This window comes from Micropterus salmoides, unplaced genomic scaffold (genome assembly GCF_014851395.1).
Source record: "Micropterus salmoides isolate LMB-PRFRI ecotype aquatic unplaced genomic scaffold, ASM1485139v1 Ms_hic_scaffold_23, whole genome shotgun sequence".
NCBI lineage: Eukaryota > Metazoa > Chordata > Actinopteri > Centrarchiformes > Centrarchidae > Micropterus > Micropterus salmoides.
Window position 1 is genome coordinate 4,901,871 of NW_024041484.1, and position 16,726 is coordinate 4,918,596.

General features: G+C 39.7%; 2 protein-coding genes across 3 annotated transcripts; one reads left to right on the top strand and one right to left on the bottom strand.

Annotated features, from left to right (window-relative positions):
- Nucleotides 1-580: 580 nt before the first annotated feature.
- Nucleotides 581-4,570, top strand: glipr1a (GLI pathogenesis-related 1a). 2 transcript variants are annotated; one of them, XM_038739151.1, is made up of 6 exons: nucleotides 581-816; nucleotides 1,617-1,865; nucleotides 2,037-2,149; nucleotides 3,282-3,367; nucleotides 3,666-3,692; nucleotides 3,842-4,570. In XM_038739151.1, exons 1-6 carry the CDS (start codon nucleotides 646-648, stop codon nucleotides 4,003-4,005), a joined length of 810 nt encoding a protein of 269 aa, XP_038595079.1. In that variant the 5' UTR covers nucleotides 581-645; the 3' UTR covers nucleotides 4,006-4,570. The 2 variants fall into 2 exon arrangements, with proteins under 2 accessions (XP_038595079.1, XP_038595080.1); XM_038739152.1 differs by lacking the exon at nucleotides 1,617-1,865.
- Nucleotides 4,571-5,609: 1,039 nt separating this feature from the next.
- On the bottom strand, nucleotides 5,610-14,941 carry krr1 (KRR1 small subunit processome component homolog). Its single transcript, XM_038738853.1, is given in 11 exon segments — nucleotides 5,610-6,332; nucleotides 6,436-6,510; nucleotides 6,513-6,531; nucleotides 6,731-6,808; nucleotides 7,001-7,171; nucleotides 9,181-9,237; nucleotides 10,816-10,899; nucleotides 12,232-12,357; nucleotides 12,570-12,704; nucleotides 13,840-14,015; nucleotides 14,824-14,941. Coding segments are annotated over 11 exon segments (1,152 nt in total). The 5' UTR covers nucleotides 14,900-14,941; the 3' UTR covers nucleotides 5,610-6,177.
- Between the last annotated feature and the right edge of the window lie 1,785 nt (nucleotides 14,942-16,726).

Below are 16,726 nucleotides of genomic sequence, written 5' to 3' on the forward strand. Positions count from 1 at the left end.
CAGGTGTTTTGCGTTAATTAGCTGATTAGAGTGTGGCACCAGGTGTCTTCAATATTGAACCTTTTCACAATATTCTAATTTTGTTTTGAGATACTGATTTGGTTTTCATTAGTTGTTGTTATAATCATCAAAATTAAAAGGAATGTACACTTGAAATATATCAGTCAATGAATGTATACATTATGCAATTTTCACTTTTTGAATGGAATTACTGAAATAAATCAACTTTTTGATGATATTCTAATGATATGACCAGCACCTGTACATTGTCAAAGCACCAAGTACTGCTGTACCAAATGTCATGAAATCCATCCTATGGTTGTTGAGATATTTCACAAAAAACGAAAAAGGTCAAGCTTATAGTGGATTTAGAGGAAAGGTCACAGATCACAAACTGTGGCAAACTGAAAAACCAAAAGCAAACTAAATAAAGAGAATTAAAGGCAGCACAAGAAAAGAGAATTGCATCTTTGTTTGTTAGTGTGATTAATGTTGCATGTTTTACCCGCTATATCTCTTTAATAGAACCTCTCAAAAACATCACATACATCCTGTTTCACTGAAGTGAGTAATTTCCTGTTCCAGTTTTGTGCATTTCAACCACAGCGTCTGTGGCTTCACTTGTGGCGTTTTATCGTTTGAAACATGGGGAGCATGGTGGAGATGTTACTGTGGGCCTGGATTATTCTGGACTCGGGGGGGTATTCAGTCTCACTGCTAGAAATCACTGATGAGAAGTTTATTGATGAATGTGTGAAGGAACATAACTGGGCACGATCATCTGTCAAGCCACCTTCAAGTGACATGCTGTACATGGTAAGATTTATGGGTATTTCCATTTCTCAGTTATTTCCTCATCATCATAAAGCAATGACTAGTAATAAAACAACCTCACCAACAACGCAGTGGGTCAGCAAAATAATATGAACATCTCTGTGTAAGGACTTAAAACAATGAAGCAACATATCAAAATGTCATAGCGTTGTGCAGTAATGTAAAGGAGATTATTTTGTTTTTGTTGGTTTTAGAGAAGTACAGTAGTGGCCTTTAATCCCTGGACCAACCAGGAAATAAATGCTAATGATACTTTGCTAACCAACAGCTTGTCTGCTGGGAAAAGTAGATGTTTAAAGGGTAAGGTCACCAAAATTACAAAACAAAGCTTGGTTTTAAATGAAATTTCAGTTTGTGCCGTAAAGTCTGGCTCACACCGGCATAATAAATCCCAATGTTTCATCGTGAAGTTGATTTATTTCAATGAAATGTATGTTATCAGCAGTTTCGCTTGCAGGGGCAAAGTAAATCTGCACAAATCTTTAGCGTGACATATGAATTTGCCCCGTTGACCAACAGCAAATATCTTGAAAATGCAGATGTTTGAGGGAACAAAGAGCTGAAGACTCAAGAAAAATAGAGAAAAGCTATCTTAGCTTCCTAGTTGTATAGCACCATTAAGTTTAATTCGACCCTCCTCTGTTCACAGAAGAAGCATGAATTTATGAGACAGGAATCAATGGTACACTTCACAAGCTTGCTAACTGACTGCTATCAAGCAACCTAGCTCCCTCGGAAAGCTTTTTTAAAAATTTTATTAAATTTTATCTCTGCTCGTTCAGACATGGGATGAAGGCTTGGCCATTACTTCGAGAGCATGGGCAAGACACTGTGTGTTTGAACACAACATCTACCTCAAAGAGGTCCGCCGCGTGCACCCTACCTTCCCTTCAGTAGGAGAGAACATATGGGTAGGCTCCCCACCATCATCATTTAACGTGAAGGCGGCCATAAAAAGTTGGGTGGATGAAAAACAACACTATGACTACAAAAGCCAGACATGTAACAAAGTCTGTGGCCACTACACACAGGTGTGTGCACTTTTTACTGCTTTTACATTACAACAATGTACTTTTTCTCTGTTCCCTGTTTGTGTTAAAATCACACAGGCTTGAAGATACGAGGGCTAATAAGGGGAACTGCTAAACATGTTTCATATTCTGATCTGCATTGCACAATTTAACCCTTTTGTTTTACTCCAGGTTGTGTGGGCAAGCAGCTACAAAGTTGGGTGTGCCGCTCAACTGTGCAAAAATGGTGTCAGGAACTTTCATGATGGAGAGAGCGTTATTTTTGTATGCAACTATGCTAGAGCGTAAGTTGAACACATCTAAAAATACACTACAACTCTGAGTTCATGACTTAGAAAATCACACAACTCAAACAGCTCCAACAATGTAGGATCATAGAAAAAAGTTGTCTTTTTTGCCAATTAAATGTTCTCTGTATACCTTATTTGTTAATATTTCCCTGCTGGTGTATCAGGTAGGGTTAAAAGTTAGTCAAGGTTTCAGTTTCATTTCATGTAATTTCAAAATAAAAAGAGAGAGAGAGAGAAAAAAAAGGAAGTGGCATACCTCTAAATACATTCACCTCAACCACTTTGCAAGGTTCAGCACATGAAAACACAAGGCCACACAAGGTTCTTCTTAGTATCAACAAATTGCATGATGAAACCTAAACCAACAATGAATGGATACTACTGATAAGCAGTGGTGGAATCTAACAGGATATAAAGTACATTTATTCACTTTGAAGTTTTGCTTTTGATACTTATGATACAATTTAGGTGATAAATCTTACATCCTTTTACTTAAGTATTGTTTTGAATGCAGGTATTTTACTTGTAATGGAGTATTTTCACAGAGTGTTATTGCTACTTTTAAGTTAAGTATCTGAATATTTCTTCTGCCACTACGAATTAATATTTTGTGTATGTATCTTCAGATTTATTTACACTTCTTATTACACTGTGCCAAAGAGCTACATTATTGTCCAAAACACATCAGTGAGCCCCACTGTTGCATTGGGTGACGTGTGCCATCACTGCCATGAGCACACACTTGTTTATTTTGACTCAGTCCTACATCCTCTGTTGCCATGAATACTCACTACAGCTCCAAATATGTAGTAACCTACTAATGAAAACAGCCCCAACAAATAGAGTAGTTCCTACTGATTAAGTAATTGGCCTTTTCATGGGGAATGTTGACAATATATGAACATAGAATAATGTCATTCTCATCCTTTCAGCTCCGCTTTTTAGATCACCACATTTTAAAGCAAATAATGCGACAAATACAGGTGCACTGTCAACATTTGAAAAAATGAAAGTAGGGAGATGAGAGGATGGGAAATTCACAGAAAAGATGACCCCAGAATGAACAAACACGTGCTACCTAAAACATGGGTCGCTATTTTAACTTTGATGATGGTTCCTGGTGCAGGGGTAATGTGAACGGAAGGCGACCATATGAAACTCAGGGGGCAGCCTGCTCTGGATGTAAAGACACCTGTGAGGAGAATCTCTGCCGTGAGTATATATTCAGTCCCCTTTTTTGATGCAAAAACTAATTTATATCCTGGACTTGGAATTAAGTTGAAGTCTAAGACATTGCTAAAATGTTTGGCCAAAACAATGCTTTTGTCTGTAATTTTCACCCAAACCACATTTTATTTCTTTGCTTTTTGTGACATTCTGACAGTTTCAAGACCAGTTGAAAACTACAAATTAAAAAACAACTGAGAAATGTGTATTTAAATCTGCTGAAGTGGATGTCAAAACAAGAAAAAAGTGTAGCCATCTCTAATGTGTCTTCATGTCTTTACAGGTAACCAAGAACGAGATACACAGAAAAGTGAGTGACAGAAAGCAGGAACATACTGTTTCAAATCCTACTGGGTTATAGAATATAAAAAAAAGTTCTGTTGTCAAACAGGGTGTTAGTGAAGAAGTGATCAATATTTTCCATGGAAATCACCTGTCCAACTTCTTTCATTTTTCCAGGCTACAACTGGACCCCAGACTGGGATCCAGTTACTGGGAGCCCGGCTACTTCGGACTCCAACTACGTGTCTATTCTGGTCGCCCGTCCCATCGGCATAATCTTCACCTTCATCACAGCATATGCAGTCCACCACTTTTACCCCGATGTCTTCTTTTATGAATAGACTGTGATGACCTGAAGGACATGTACTTATTCAGTCAGTATTATGATAAAGATTCAAGTTTAATTCAACCTTTTTTTTTTTTTGTCTATAGACAGCTTTCAGGTCCCAGCAGAGCCGTACATAAACTGTGAAAAAGTACACACATCCTGTTTGTAAAGCCACAAGTGACACAGCAGTTTTAAACCATCAGACAGATGGTGAGAGAAAACTCAAGGGAACAAAATGTCCACTGAGATTGTCATTTTACTGCTGTGGCGTACAAGTTAAAGCTGCACAAGTCATTTTTTTAATATATAAATTAAAATCAAAGTCAAATTACAAACATTAAATGTAAAAGCAGTTACTCATGGTGATGAACCCACAACTCTGCAGTTTCCCCTAGCTCTACGGAGCGTTTAGCACATTTCAGCAAATTGTCTTGGTTTTATGGCTGACAGTGTTACGGTTCTGGTTCAGTCAGGATTTTATAAATGTTTATAAAAACTGTATACCTAAATACCACACTGACGTAGGTATTCAGACTCATTATACAGTACTTAATTAAAGCACCTTTAGTGGCAATTACAGCCTTGAGTCTTCTTGGGTATGATGTGACAAGTTGTAGGTGTCCTTCTTATCCCAAATGAGTGTCTAGGATAGAGGGAGCCTAAAGCTTCAAAGTGTGACGAAATTATAGGGCTATAAAGACAAAATTGCCGTGACTAGCCTTCCCCAGATCTTTGCTTCAACACTAACCTGCCTCTGAGGGCTGGAGGCCGTTCCTCTGACCTCATGGCTTGGCTTTTGCTCTGATATGCATCGTCAGCTGTGGAACCTTATATAGTGGCTTTCCAATCCATATATCAATTGAATTTACCACACCACAGGTGGACTCCAATCAAGTCAAAGATTATTGTTTTATAATCATTAACATTACCATTGTTACCATTAACACTATTATAAATATCTGTACCATTATTCATTTAGTCTATAGCAACATCACCTTCACTGTCTGTACCTCTGTGTGTATATTGTGTAGGCTGCACCCCCCCCCCCCCCCCCCCCTCTCTCTCCCCTTCACCCCCAACCGCCCACCCTGAGCCATGGTTCTGCTCGAGGTTTCTGCCTCTTAAAAGGAAGTTTTTCCTTGCCTCTGTCTCCTAGTGCTGCTCTTGGTGGGAACTGTTGGGCTTCTGTAAATAGCATCACAGAGTACGGTCTAGACCTGCTCTTTTATGAAAAGCGCTGAGAGATAACTGTTTTTTGTGATTTGGCGCTATATAAATAAAATTGAAGTGAAAATTGAAATTGAAATGAAGAGTGAAGTAGTTTAGTGATCACTGACTTGTGGAAAAGGAATTCAAGTTGATACATTTGTTAAAAAAATTCTTCAATAAACCATGAAGAACTGAATTGAAAGATCTCTGTCAGTGCTTTTTCCTTGAGTGGTGAGTCGCAAAAACCTCCTCCAAACAGACAACCGTAAGAAGTAGAAAACGAGTAAGAGTCGGCTTAAACAAGTCACTAAACTACAAGCAAGCAACGGAAAAGATTTACATCTGATTTAAGCAGCCGGAGGCTCCGTGAGTAAAATCAGCGGATCTTTGCAATGAAATCAATGTGAACAGGAGGATAACATTAACCTTTATTTTCATTCTCATTCTCATAAATGTGGAGTCTGCTATGAACTTGTGTCATGAGATATTGTTAAATCACTATACTGTACCTCTACAACAAAGCTGCTGGGAAAATCTTTCCTTGACCTAAAGGAATTAAGGCAAACCTACAAAAACATTTTGTTAAAAATCTACCTTTAATTTTACATTTTAATTTTTTTCTGCCTTCTCCTGAACACACATCAGTCTAAACATAAATACTGGCCACTCAAAATCTGGACAGTCTATCAAAACAGAAGAGGAAAATGAACCTCACTCACAGGCGGTCTGTTCATCTCTGACTGAGAATTGGTCTCCAGATAGAAGGAAATTATACAATGTAATATATGAACAGGAAATCCTCCCAACAAAAGGAGTTCAATATAAACTTCCATGACAGTTTGTGATGGAATTAATTTTGATCCCAGCACACACACACACTGGATGTCTGATGTCACATCTTCCTGAGTCCTTTTTTGTCCAACATGACTGGCCAACACATACCATATCACATGGTACACATGACAACAGCCTGTGGTTAGCCTTTGTTTTTTGTTTTGTTCTTTTTCTTTCTGTTGGTGTTGCTGCTGGTGGGAGGAGCTGGGTTCACTGGTGGAGCGCCTAGTTTCTTGGTTTTTGCTTTTTTCACTTTCTCTTTAATGGCTTCGATGTCCAGCTTTCCTTCTGTAGGAGCTGTGATGGAGAAAAGGTCAACAAGGGTGAGATAGAGGTTAGCTGTACTCTCACAGTGCACAGTTTCAAACTTTTTTGCTTTGGTTTGTTCTTTCATTTCTACCTTTAGTGGTTTTCTTCATTAAAGGCTTCTCTTTGGGAGGAATGAAAGCTTTGTTCCGCTCTTCCTGCTTCTTGTCAGTGCCTCTGTTTGTTTCACCTGAGAAAGAGTAACAATGACAATCACACAATTGCCAGTTCTCAAAATGTGATGCAACTCTTCCACTTCCTTCCATTTTAGGGTGAGTTTCAGCAGTATTTCAGACAACATACAAAATGTGGCCTCTTGTCATATATGTGGCCTAGATAGTCATATAAACAGACACTACAGCCCAGCAGGAGATGAATCCAGTGCTCACCTTGATCGCTTCCATCTTCTTCCTCTTTTTCACACTTTCACGAAGGAAGAATTCTCCTGTGGCCAGCTCCTTGTCAACCTTCAAAGATTATCCACAGAGTTAAAATCAATGTCAAAATAAAGTCTCAATTTGTCCAATAACTAAAGCCTCTTTTAAATTAGATGTTATAGCTTTAGTGCTTGAACTAACGAGTGTTACTGTGATCTCCACAGAAAATATCAAGGCAGTATTTCAACGGTAAATGTTCAGATAAATGTGCAAACGTCTGACCTGGCTCTCTGGCTGTGATGGAGGGAACGGTGTATACTCCTTCTTCACACTCTTCTTCTTGGGCTCCCTGCGCTTGGCCAGGTTCTTGTGGCGGAACTTGGGCAGGAAGCGCTCCCAGCTCTGCATCCGCAGGTCGGGGTCTTTGGACAGCTCCCGTTTGATCATCAGTGTCTGAGGGTTCCAGCCGTCACAGAGTTTGGAATGGGGTGGTAGAAGTAAAAGAAATGTGATACATTATTATATATCACATTGATTCAGTGGTAATAATAAGATTTTTATTGTTAACCGAGACTGTTCAAATCTTAATAATCAAACCTGCAATTAACCTCCCAACTCCACCTTAACTGAATCCTGCCTTATAAACTGTCTGACAAAACAATTCTCTTCAGATTTTCAATGATTTTCTTGTTGTTTAAATACTGATGACAAAACTTATTTAAAAAAATTAAACCAGGGACTTCACCAACTACTCGACTAGTGGTATAGTCAACCACTAAAACTAATAACTAGAACTGCAAGTAGTTCTAAGCGGGGTCCAAGCCTCCCGGCGCAAGCCGCCACCTCGCCCCGCGCGAGTCGACCCGGGCGCTCCACCCTGGCTCGAGTTGAAATGAGCAGAGTTTGAAATGAAAGGGACTTGCAGTTACGGAGATAAAATGAATGTATGTCTATGGGAGTGTTAATTGTTATACGCTTAGTAGCTCCACCAAGAGGAGGGCGCGGCAGATAAGGTCCCCCAGTTTGGGGTGACATCCAGTTTGTTGCGTTTTGGCAAAAATTTGTTAGGTTATAATTCGGACGTTTTTTGGCGGATCAAAATTCTGTCTACAAACTTTTATCGGCTTGGTATAGAGATGCTCCGTGCCAAGTTTGGTGCCGATCAGAGTTGCCGCTTCAGAAAATTTTTTTCAGTTTTTGTGATTTAGAATCCCATTCAAATGAATCAGATTTTCCTATGGGTTTTGAGCTTCGATTATTGGCCACCTATAAGCCGAATTGCACCAAACGTTTCAGGTGTCATCAGGGGCCCATGGGAAACCATTGACCCAAATTTGGTGTCAATCGGACTCATGGTTGTAGAGATATAAAATGCATGTAAGTCAATGGGATTTTTTCTGACAACTTTAATCTGCAGTAACAGCGCCACCTATGGGCACACATGGATGAACTTAAGTCCAGGGGACCATCCTGAACAATTCTGCTCAACTTTAATGTCAATGCAACTTGTGGTTATAGAGGAACAATTTTGGGGGGTTAAATAGCGCCACCTACGGCTAGTTGCACCAAATTTTGCACAGGCCCCAGGGCATGATATGACGTAACTTCCTGTTTATAGTGTTTTGCGCAAATATTTGTTAGCATATAATTGCTACATTTTTGGTCGGATGAAAATTTCCTCTACAAACTTTCATTAGCTTGGTCCAGAGATTATCCGTACCAAGTTTGGCGATCGGACTTGCAGCTTCAGAGGAGTTTATTAAAATACATTTCGCGTTTTTGCTGGAAAATTTTTTGACAGAAATGGGCGTGGCCTATACCACGAGATTCAGGTGGATCCACCGAACATAATGTTTTTAATATGCGCCTTCGTAGGTGGGCATTCCAAACCCAAACGCGTTGACCTTGCTTATAGCGCCCCCTACAGGTAGAAGTGTGCCTTGCATCCGCAGGTTCCCACTCGGGCTTGGACTCGCGGGTAATAAGAGTTTAGGCCACATCACCACTAGCTGCAAGAGTACTCCTATTTAGCATTGCACTCCTGTAAATTAGCACTCACAAAGGAGAGTTTAAAAAAAGACCAAAGTCAATGCAACAGAAGCAGAAATATTCTTTCCTTGTCAAACCTACATAACCCACAATGCAACACAACCACGGCAGTTGGTTTGGGGATTTGGTTGTGTTATGCTAGTAGCCTCTAACTAGCTGCTTAGCTGATGTAGATGCCATGACACTTGTGAAACAGAATGCCTGCTACAGAGCATCTGTGAGTCCTTCATGCCCTCAGCTCCAGGTCAAGCCAGCCTTGGCGTACAAACCCAGAGAGACATATTTCAGTCAGGAGATCAAGAACAAGGATGGAAAACCTCTTCATTGGGCATGAATGCAGTCTGTCCAAACATCTCAGTCTTTCCTGTGATATTGCTTTTGAGCTGCCTCACCTGTCAGCAGACTGAACGTACCTTGATGTTGTAGATTGGGTGAATGTTCTTCATTGTGTCCATCACTACTTTGCGTACCTGAACAACAGAGAAAGAGACATGAAACAATCCTGTGTTATTTGTTTAAAACTTTATTCTGATTTGAGACGCCAGGCTTAAAATATTTGATTATTAAAAGGAAATAAAAATGTAATTGATTGAAAAAAATATACTAAGAATGTAATAATTTAAGAAATTCTTTAAAAAAAAATTAAAAAATTAACCATTTTATTTAAACATACCCTTTTTCAAAAGTCTTTATTTCACAATAGTATTTTCCCTGGCTGCTGTCATAATTAAAATAATTTCATGTCTCTTTTCTTGACAGTGGTGTTGTTAACGTCTGGTGTCGTCTCGGTCTGTTAGTTTATGTTTTTGTGTAACTTTCAATGTCACACAATAACAAACTAACTAACCAATCAAAGCAGCGGTAAACCGGAGAGGTAATATATATGTTTTTGTCAATGGAGTCTGGTGGTTTGACAAGAATATAGTGACGGTTTCTGGTTAAACAATAAGGATCTTACTCTTTCAAAAAAAAAAAAAAAAAAAAAAAAACAACCTGAGAAACAAGCACTTTAGTGGACGTACTTTGACAGGGCGCAACTAGAGACCTGCGCGGGACCGTTTTCTTGATCCCGCTGATTTTGTGATCAACATGTGTGTTACTCCACCACCCATTCCCGCAAACATTGTGACATGCAGAGTAAAAAAGGACACAAATGTTTGGGTTATGCTAAACGCTAGTGTGACGGAAACCAGCGAAGCTTTGCAGTGAGTAAACCTCACTCGCCCACAGTATGTTTTTTTAACCACCCGCTCTCATCTGCGGCACAGTTAAAACCGCCCATTCCCGCAAACATTGTGACATGCAGAGTAAAAAAAGGACACAAATGTTTGGGTTATGCTAAACGCTAGTGTGACGGAAACCAGCGAGGCTTTGCAGTGAGTAAACCTCACTCGCCCACAGTATGTTTTTTTTAACCACCCACTTCCACCTGCACACAAGGGTTACGTTGCATGCCTGTCTGGCTGCTGCCGACTGCAGCACGCTCGCTCAATACTGGAACCAATTTCAAAAAATGCTGTCCTAATAGTCACAGAGAATGTAGGAAAATAACATCCAAAATATCACAGTTAGCTTTTACAGGGCAGGGGGTATGGGATTTGCTGAAAGGTGAGAGGGTAGTGACTACACCACAGGCAGGAAAGGTGCCATGAAATAAATGTTTGTCTTTCGATCCCCTGCTACTATTTGCTGCTGCAACTAGCCAGATTTCCCAACAGGGATCATTAGGGATCCATCTCACCTCTAGCTGAGCTCAACGAAGACCAAACATGAGGGGAGTTTGTGTTGTTCGTGTTACACCTCAGTACAGGCAGCAGAGAAGATACACAGTATTCACAGAACAGCAGGGTCACATTTCTGATGTTCTCTGTGTGAACACATTTTCATGGGTAGAATTCCTCTTATAATGATTAAATGTTAATTTTCAGTTTTCTGTTTGGTCACGGTGAACTGTGTTTACACTGGTTGGTTTTGCTTCATGATCACCTGCTGCAGGTCAGTTTCTCCACCCTTTATATTTACCATTTTAACTCCTGACCATTTCTTACCTCCTTTAGGCCGTTGTAGGGCCCCAGGGCCGATACCGTGTTGCCCTGCACCATCACATAGCAGTTGGTCAACAACTCTAATGCCTGGAGAAAAGGGAGAGGAAAGCAAAGCGTTTAACTCAAACTTAAAAAGAAATGATCTGATAATAGTGCTGCTATACTGTTCCAATGAGAAAAAGGCTTAGATACTGCGGCTGATTAAAGGCAATGCTGCCACCTAATGTCATTCATCCCAAAATGCACCATAGCAGACAGACCAGTGAGCATACATATTTTCACTCCTCTTATTACACAGCTTTACAATGTCAGAGTTTGGAAAGAATTCAGTTAAATTCTTGAAAATATTTTGACTTTATTCTCAAAAACTTTGATTTCCACCATTCGAGTTGACTGTCGATTAAAAAGAATATAGAACTCAGCATCTGAAAGAGCAAAAACAACTTGAGCTTGCAGATTTGTTCGTTTCCCAGGTTATGGGATTGTAAGACTTGAGTCTTGATTTGTAAAGATCAACAGATCATTTGTTTTATGCCATGACAACTGTCATTTACACATAGCCTGCATGGTACGTGTGATGTAACCACCATATTTTGTGTTGGAATGTTACCAGAGGAAACCCTGAACTAGCTAAATAACCATGATGACGGTGGACAGCGAGGGACAATCCATGAACTGCGACACATCTCTGACTCTGAAAAGTGCCGCTGCAGGCTACCGGCCATCTTCTTTGAACATGTGCCAAACACGCACAAGTAGGTAGGAGTGGAGATTGGTGATTGTCCCAGAATTTTCCTATCATTTTGATCTATCTGCTATTTAGAATTGAAAATGTGACACCACTATTATTAATGTCACATTTCACATGTGATGTGATTGGAGAAGGATCTTCATTAAATTAATAGCCTATTGCTTTAATTACATTCCTTGATATCAGGCAGAAATGTTCTCATGCTTATAATTATGCATTTCTAGTGTACATCTCCCATCTTTCTCACTTATCCTCTTTATTTATCCCACAAATGTGCCTACTACAATTTAGCTGCAAAACTTTCAAGACTGACAGACTGAATGATGTTTGTGCTCCGGCACAATGTACTGAAACACGCTTCGTACGGTTCACAGAAGTGAAACAAACATTGTGGCTTTGGTATCATCCGCCCCTCTCTAGATAACAGTTAAAAGCTCCATTGATTTTCATGTATTCCAAATCCTGCAGGTGTGTGACCTGCATTAAACTGTGTTTTCATGGGTCATTTGGGACCCCAGTCAGCCTTATTAGGGAGGTAGGTTACCTGTGGTAACAGTGAACATATCAAACAAACAACAATGTAAAAAAGCAGTATGTCTGAGATGACTGCTGCTTCCCAGCAGGTTGAGATGTGTTGGATGAAAGCTGGATTTTGGTGTGGGACTCACTTTTAGGGTGGAGCCCTTGGGGCCAATCAGCCGCTGTCTTCTCTTCACAAACCGCTCTCTGTTCCTCACCAGGGTCCCGATTTTGATGATGTCACACGCCACGTCATCCTCTAATATCCGCACAGCCTGGAAGCAAAAACATAGTCAGAAATCAGCATCACTCGTGTTTGCTCCTACTGTCATCAAAAGTTTGTGTTTTTTTTTTTTTTTTAAGACACAAAACTCATATGGCCTGTGCTGCAAGATATGGGTTGGGGGGCATGTGAACAAGACACAGACAACAAGACCACTGCCCCACATGACAGCAGTGTCCTGTATGTGAGCACTGTGATCATTACCTGTTCGAATGGGACACTCCTGGCCAGCAGCTTGATGAGATCTCTGGCTCTCACAATGGCGTAAGGGTCAAAAGTTCTCTTAGTGGTGCAAACTGTGATGCTTCCCTCTATCAGATCCAGAGAGGCTTTGATGTGCTGAGAAGAACAAAACTCCATGTTAAATGAAATGGGAACTCCCCAAGGTGATTAATAGAAGCCTAAATTGCACACTACAGGTCTGCAATCCAGTCTGACGTTGCCCGAAGGTAGGGAAGTAACCCAGCCAGGTTCACGCTCATGTGTGTAAAAATAGAGTAGAGTTTGTTTAAATGTGTAACCTACAATAATTACTAGGGGTGGGGGGGATCAGTACAGCCTAGTATCGCGATATTTTCCGTGGCAATACTGTTTCCATACACAGAGCCCAAGTATCGATCTTTTATTATATAAATTGTACATGAGAATTTTACTTTTTTGGTATATAATAAAACCTATTGTTTTTTCAGTCCACTAAAAAACGAGACAATTTAAAGTTGGAAAAAAGTAATAAATTCCAATACATCGCATGTTTAAAATCGCAAAATCGTGTCGTGATAATATCGTATTGAGGGGCCTATGGTGATTCCTACCCCTATTGATTATAGTGAATATTTTCCTTCATTTCACATTGACCACCCTGCAGCAACAATATTATTATAATTATTAATTGATGAGAAACTGAACTGCTAAAGTCTTTATCAAGTAAAAATGTTAAATATTTTCTGATAGATTCTTAATCGTAAGGATTTCTTTGCTTTTCTGCTTTAAATCATCATAAATTTTATATGTTTTAATAGGTAATTAGTAGTTTATGACATACAAATCGCTAAATTAACTAAGTTTAATTAATTGACTTGCCTGCACCAGCAGATTTATAGACTTGCATTGTTCTCCTGATTACTAAAATAAGTCTTCCATCCTCAACCACCCAAAAATCTGTTTTCAGAAGTTAATTTAGGTTTGTTCCGCTGCACTGATGAGCAGTATTTTGTTAGAATTATGTCACAATCTGAAATTTACAGCATAACCACCCAAAAGATTTTTGAAATCAATTAATAAAAAAATGTATCTAAGCCTTACTCATCATAGTTACTGGCTAAAATAGCCACGTATGTTAGATTGGAGTGTGCATGGAATAATCTAATTATACGTGCTCTCTAAATATACTGCCATAGGCCACAGAAAAACATCTGATTGGTCGACCACTACTTTTTGTTTCAGGGAAAATCCTGTCCTGAATCATTGAACTTACTGCCTCTCCTAAGGCCTTCTCCACGAGCGGCCAGCACTCCTTCAGGTAGGCTTCTCTGTATTTGGGGAAGAGGGTGGCGAAGCTGCTCTCTTCAAGCAGACCAAGCGGGTTGTCTTCTTTGCTGAAGCCTGGCTCTTTCCATCCATCGGGAACAGTCAGGAGTTCAGATTCATCCACTGCATGACACAGACACCAAACCATGGAATGTTTGACATACAACCTCTGTACCAATGTCAGGCACACAGTTTTTCCACATGTCCAATACGCCAGCACCCTGTGTTGTATTTTGCTTGCTTAGGAGTGACCCCTATAGGACAATGTGGTGCACTACAGCCTGATGAACAGAGAAAGATTATAAATGTAGGGCTCGGGGGGAACAGCGGTGGAGGGTAGCTAAAAGTAGCAATCTTCTATTCAAGACTCGTATTTTTCCCCCTACGTTTAAAAAGAGATGGAAAAGAGGTCATATAAGTGTGATGTCCAAAAATCTGTATGTTAGCAATGTCTGAATACAGCAATGCAGCGAGTATGATAACAAGGATGTACAAGGAAAGACAACACAGGGATTCATTTACGCCCGTGCTAAGTTTTAGAAGAAGTAATTTAGTTTAAGTAATTGTCTTAAGTAATTTAGTTTAACGTTACAGCTGCAGAGTTTAGGTGTGCTGTGATGTTACAGTTCTTGAAAACGCTTAACAACGAAAAGCATTACACAAATAACATAATATAAAATGTCGTTTTTTTAGCTGTGAAGTTAAAGCCACGCCAACGAGGGTGACATATTTAACAAAACATTCAACAAATGTTTACAACACACGACAGCTCAGCTCACTACTTGCTATCTCGATGCTAACGTTAATTCATGCGTGCCGTGCAACAGACATGTCAACACACCAGTTAGCCGACAAAATCCAACTGTTTCACAGTGAATGCCTCGCTGAGCGTTAATTAACAGTCTTCAACTGGGCAGCATACATAACTTACCTTGGTTTTTTGTCTTTTTCGATTTTTTGCCTGTTTGTGCTTCACTCACGCCGTCTCCTGTTGTGGAGGACGCCATTGTTGAATAGAAGCGGAAGTGACGCAGAGATTCTTCTTCGTGTGAGTTGTGCCGCGTTCCAGACCGCTCGGAACTAGGAATGTCAAAGTTGAAATATCCGACTTCCAACTTCAGAGCGTTACAGGTGCATGATGCTGAAAGTGAACGAAAACCATGACAAAGTGCACACACTTACACCCTCAGCTAGCAGTTTAACGGCAACAACTGACATCATTAGCCTATACGTTACTAGTTAATAATATTAATCTTTATTTGTAGATCAAAAACAAGTTACAAAGTGCTTTAACAAGTGTAAAGACAATAATACCCAAGAGACAATAATACAAAAACAATACAAGATAAAAGCAAGAAAACATTGAAAAGACCAAAATACACGTTTAAGATAAATATATCATAAGTAAAATAGCATAAAATAAAAGGGATAAAATGAAGTCAAATAAGATCATGAAAGGCTCTCCAATAAAAGTATGTTTTAAGAAGGGACTTAAAAGAGTTCACTGACTCAGCCGACCTGATTTCCTCGGGCAGGCTGTTCCAGAGCCTCGGGGCCCTGACAGCAAACGCTCTGTCCCCTTTAGTTTTCAGTCGAGACTCTGGAACAGACAACAGACCTCTGCCCGAGGATCTCAAGGTACGTGCTGGTGCGTATGGGACTAAAAGGTCAGAAATATAACAAGGCGAGAGGCCATGAAGAGCTTTAAAAGTGATCAATAGAATTTTAAAGTAAATTCTAAAACATACTGGGAGCCAGTGTAATGAAGCTAAAATAGGAGTAATGTGGTCATATTTCTTTGTTCTGGTTAAAAGCCTGGCAGCTGAGTTCTGGACAGTCTGGAGTCGATCAATAGATTTTTGGGTTAAACAGGTGAAAAGGCTGTTGCAATAATCCAGGAGTGATGAGATGAAGGCGTGTAAAATGGTATCGGTGTCTTTAAAGGTTAACATAGAAATATAACAACAATTTATCTAAGTTGATAAAGACATGATTGAACAAGCTTTGTGGTGTGCTGCTCAAAATTTAAAATTACTATCAAACCAAACACCAAGGTTCTTTGCAACAGGCTTAATGTGATTTACTAGGGAACCAGCCATCTGCCATCTGCTGAGACCCGATGACCAGGATTTCTGTTTTGTGTGAGTTCAGCTGGAGGAAATTATTTGACATCCATTTTTTTACTTCACAAAGGCAGTTGTTAAGTGAACTCAGCATCCCAGGGTCTGTGGATCTGACGGGCAAGTACATTTGTGTGTCATCAGCCTAAATATGAAAAGAAATACCATGTTTATGGATAATTTGTCCAAGGGGAAGCAGATAAAAGGAAAACAAAATGGGTCCCAAGACCGACCCCTGAGGCACACCATATTTAACTGGACATTTAACTGTGTACCCCCCTAGCTACAGCAGTTGGTAACCCTCAAGTCAGTCAATGTTGTAACTTAGATTACATTTCCTAATGTTTTGCCATTTTTAACAATAACGTTTATGCAGAGAAGATGACTTTGAGATTCTTTACTGTATCCAGCTACCTAATAGGCCCAACAAGGTTTGTCTTCAGGACAAACTCAGGGAAGAAATGTCCCTTGCCATACTGTGTTCCAACATATTTCTACATCAATGTACATGCAGAACAGGTTTTACTATATGATCATATATGTATTAGTTTAATTTAAATACATATACTTTTTGTTGCCTTTTAGTTTATGGTTTACTATTTACAATGTGTGCTTCCATGGGAGCTGCCATTGTTTTGTAACGTCATTCAGCTGCTACTCGTGAAGTCAGGGTACATATTTTTTCATGTAAGTATGAAATCCGACTTCAAGTGG

Excerpts from the sequence above, each read along its gene's own strand:
- glipr1a (XM_038739151.1), top strand. The coding sequence starts at position 646 with ATGGGGAGCATGGTGGAGATGTTACTGTGGGCCTGGATTATTCTGGAC. Across the intron at positions 3,368-3,665 it reads CTGTGAGGAGAATCTCTGCC|GTAACCAAGAACGAGATACA; the intron begins GTGAGTATATAT and ends ATGTCTTTACAG. Across the intron at positions 3,693-3,841 it reads AGAACGAGATACACAGAAAA|GCTACAACTGGACCCCAGAC; the intron begins GTGAGTGACAGA and ends TCATTTTTCCAG.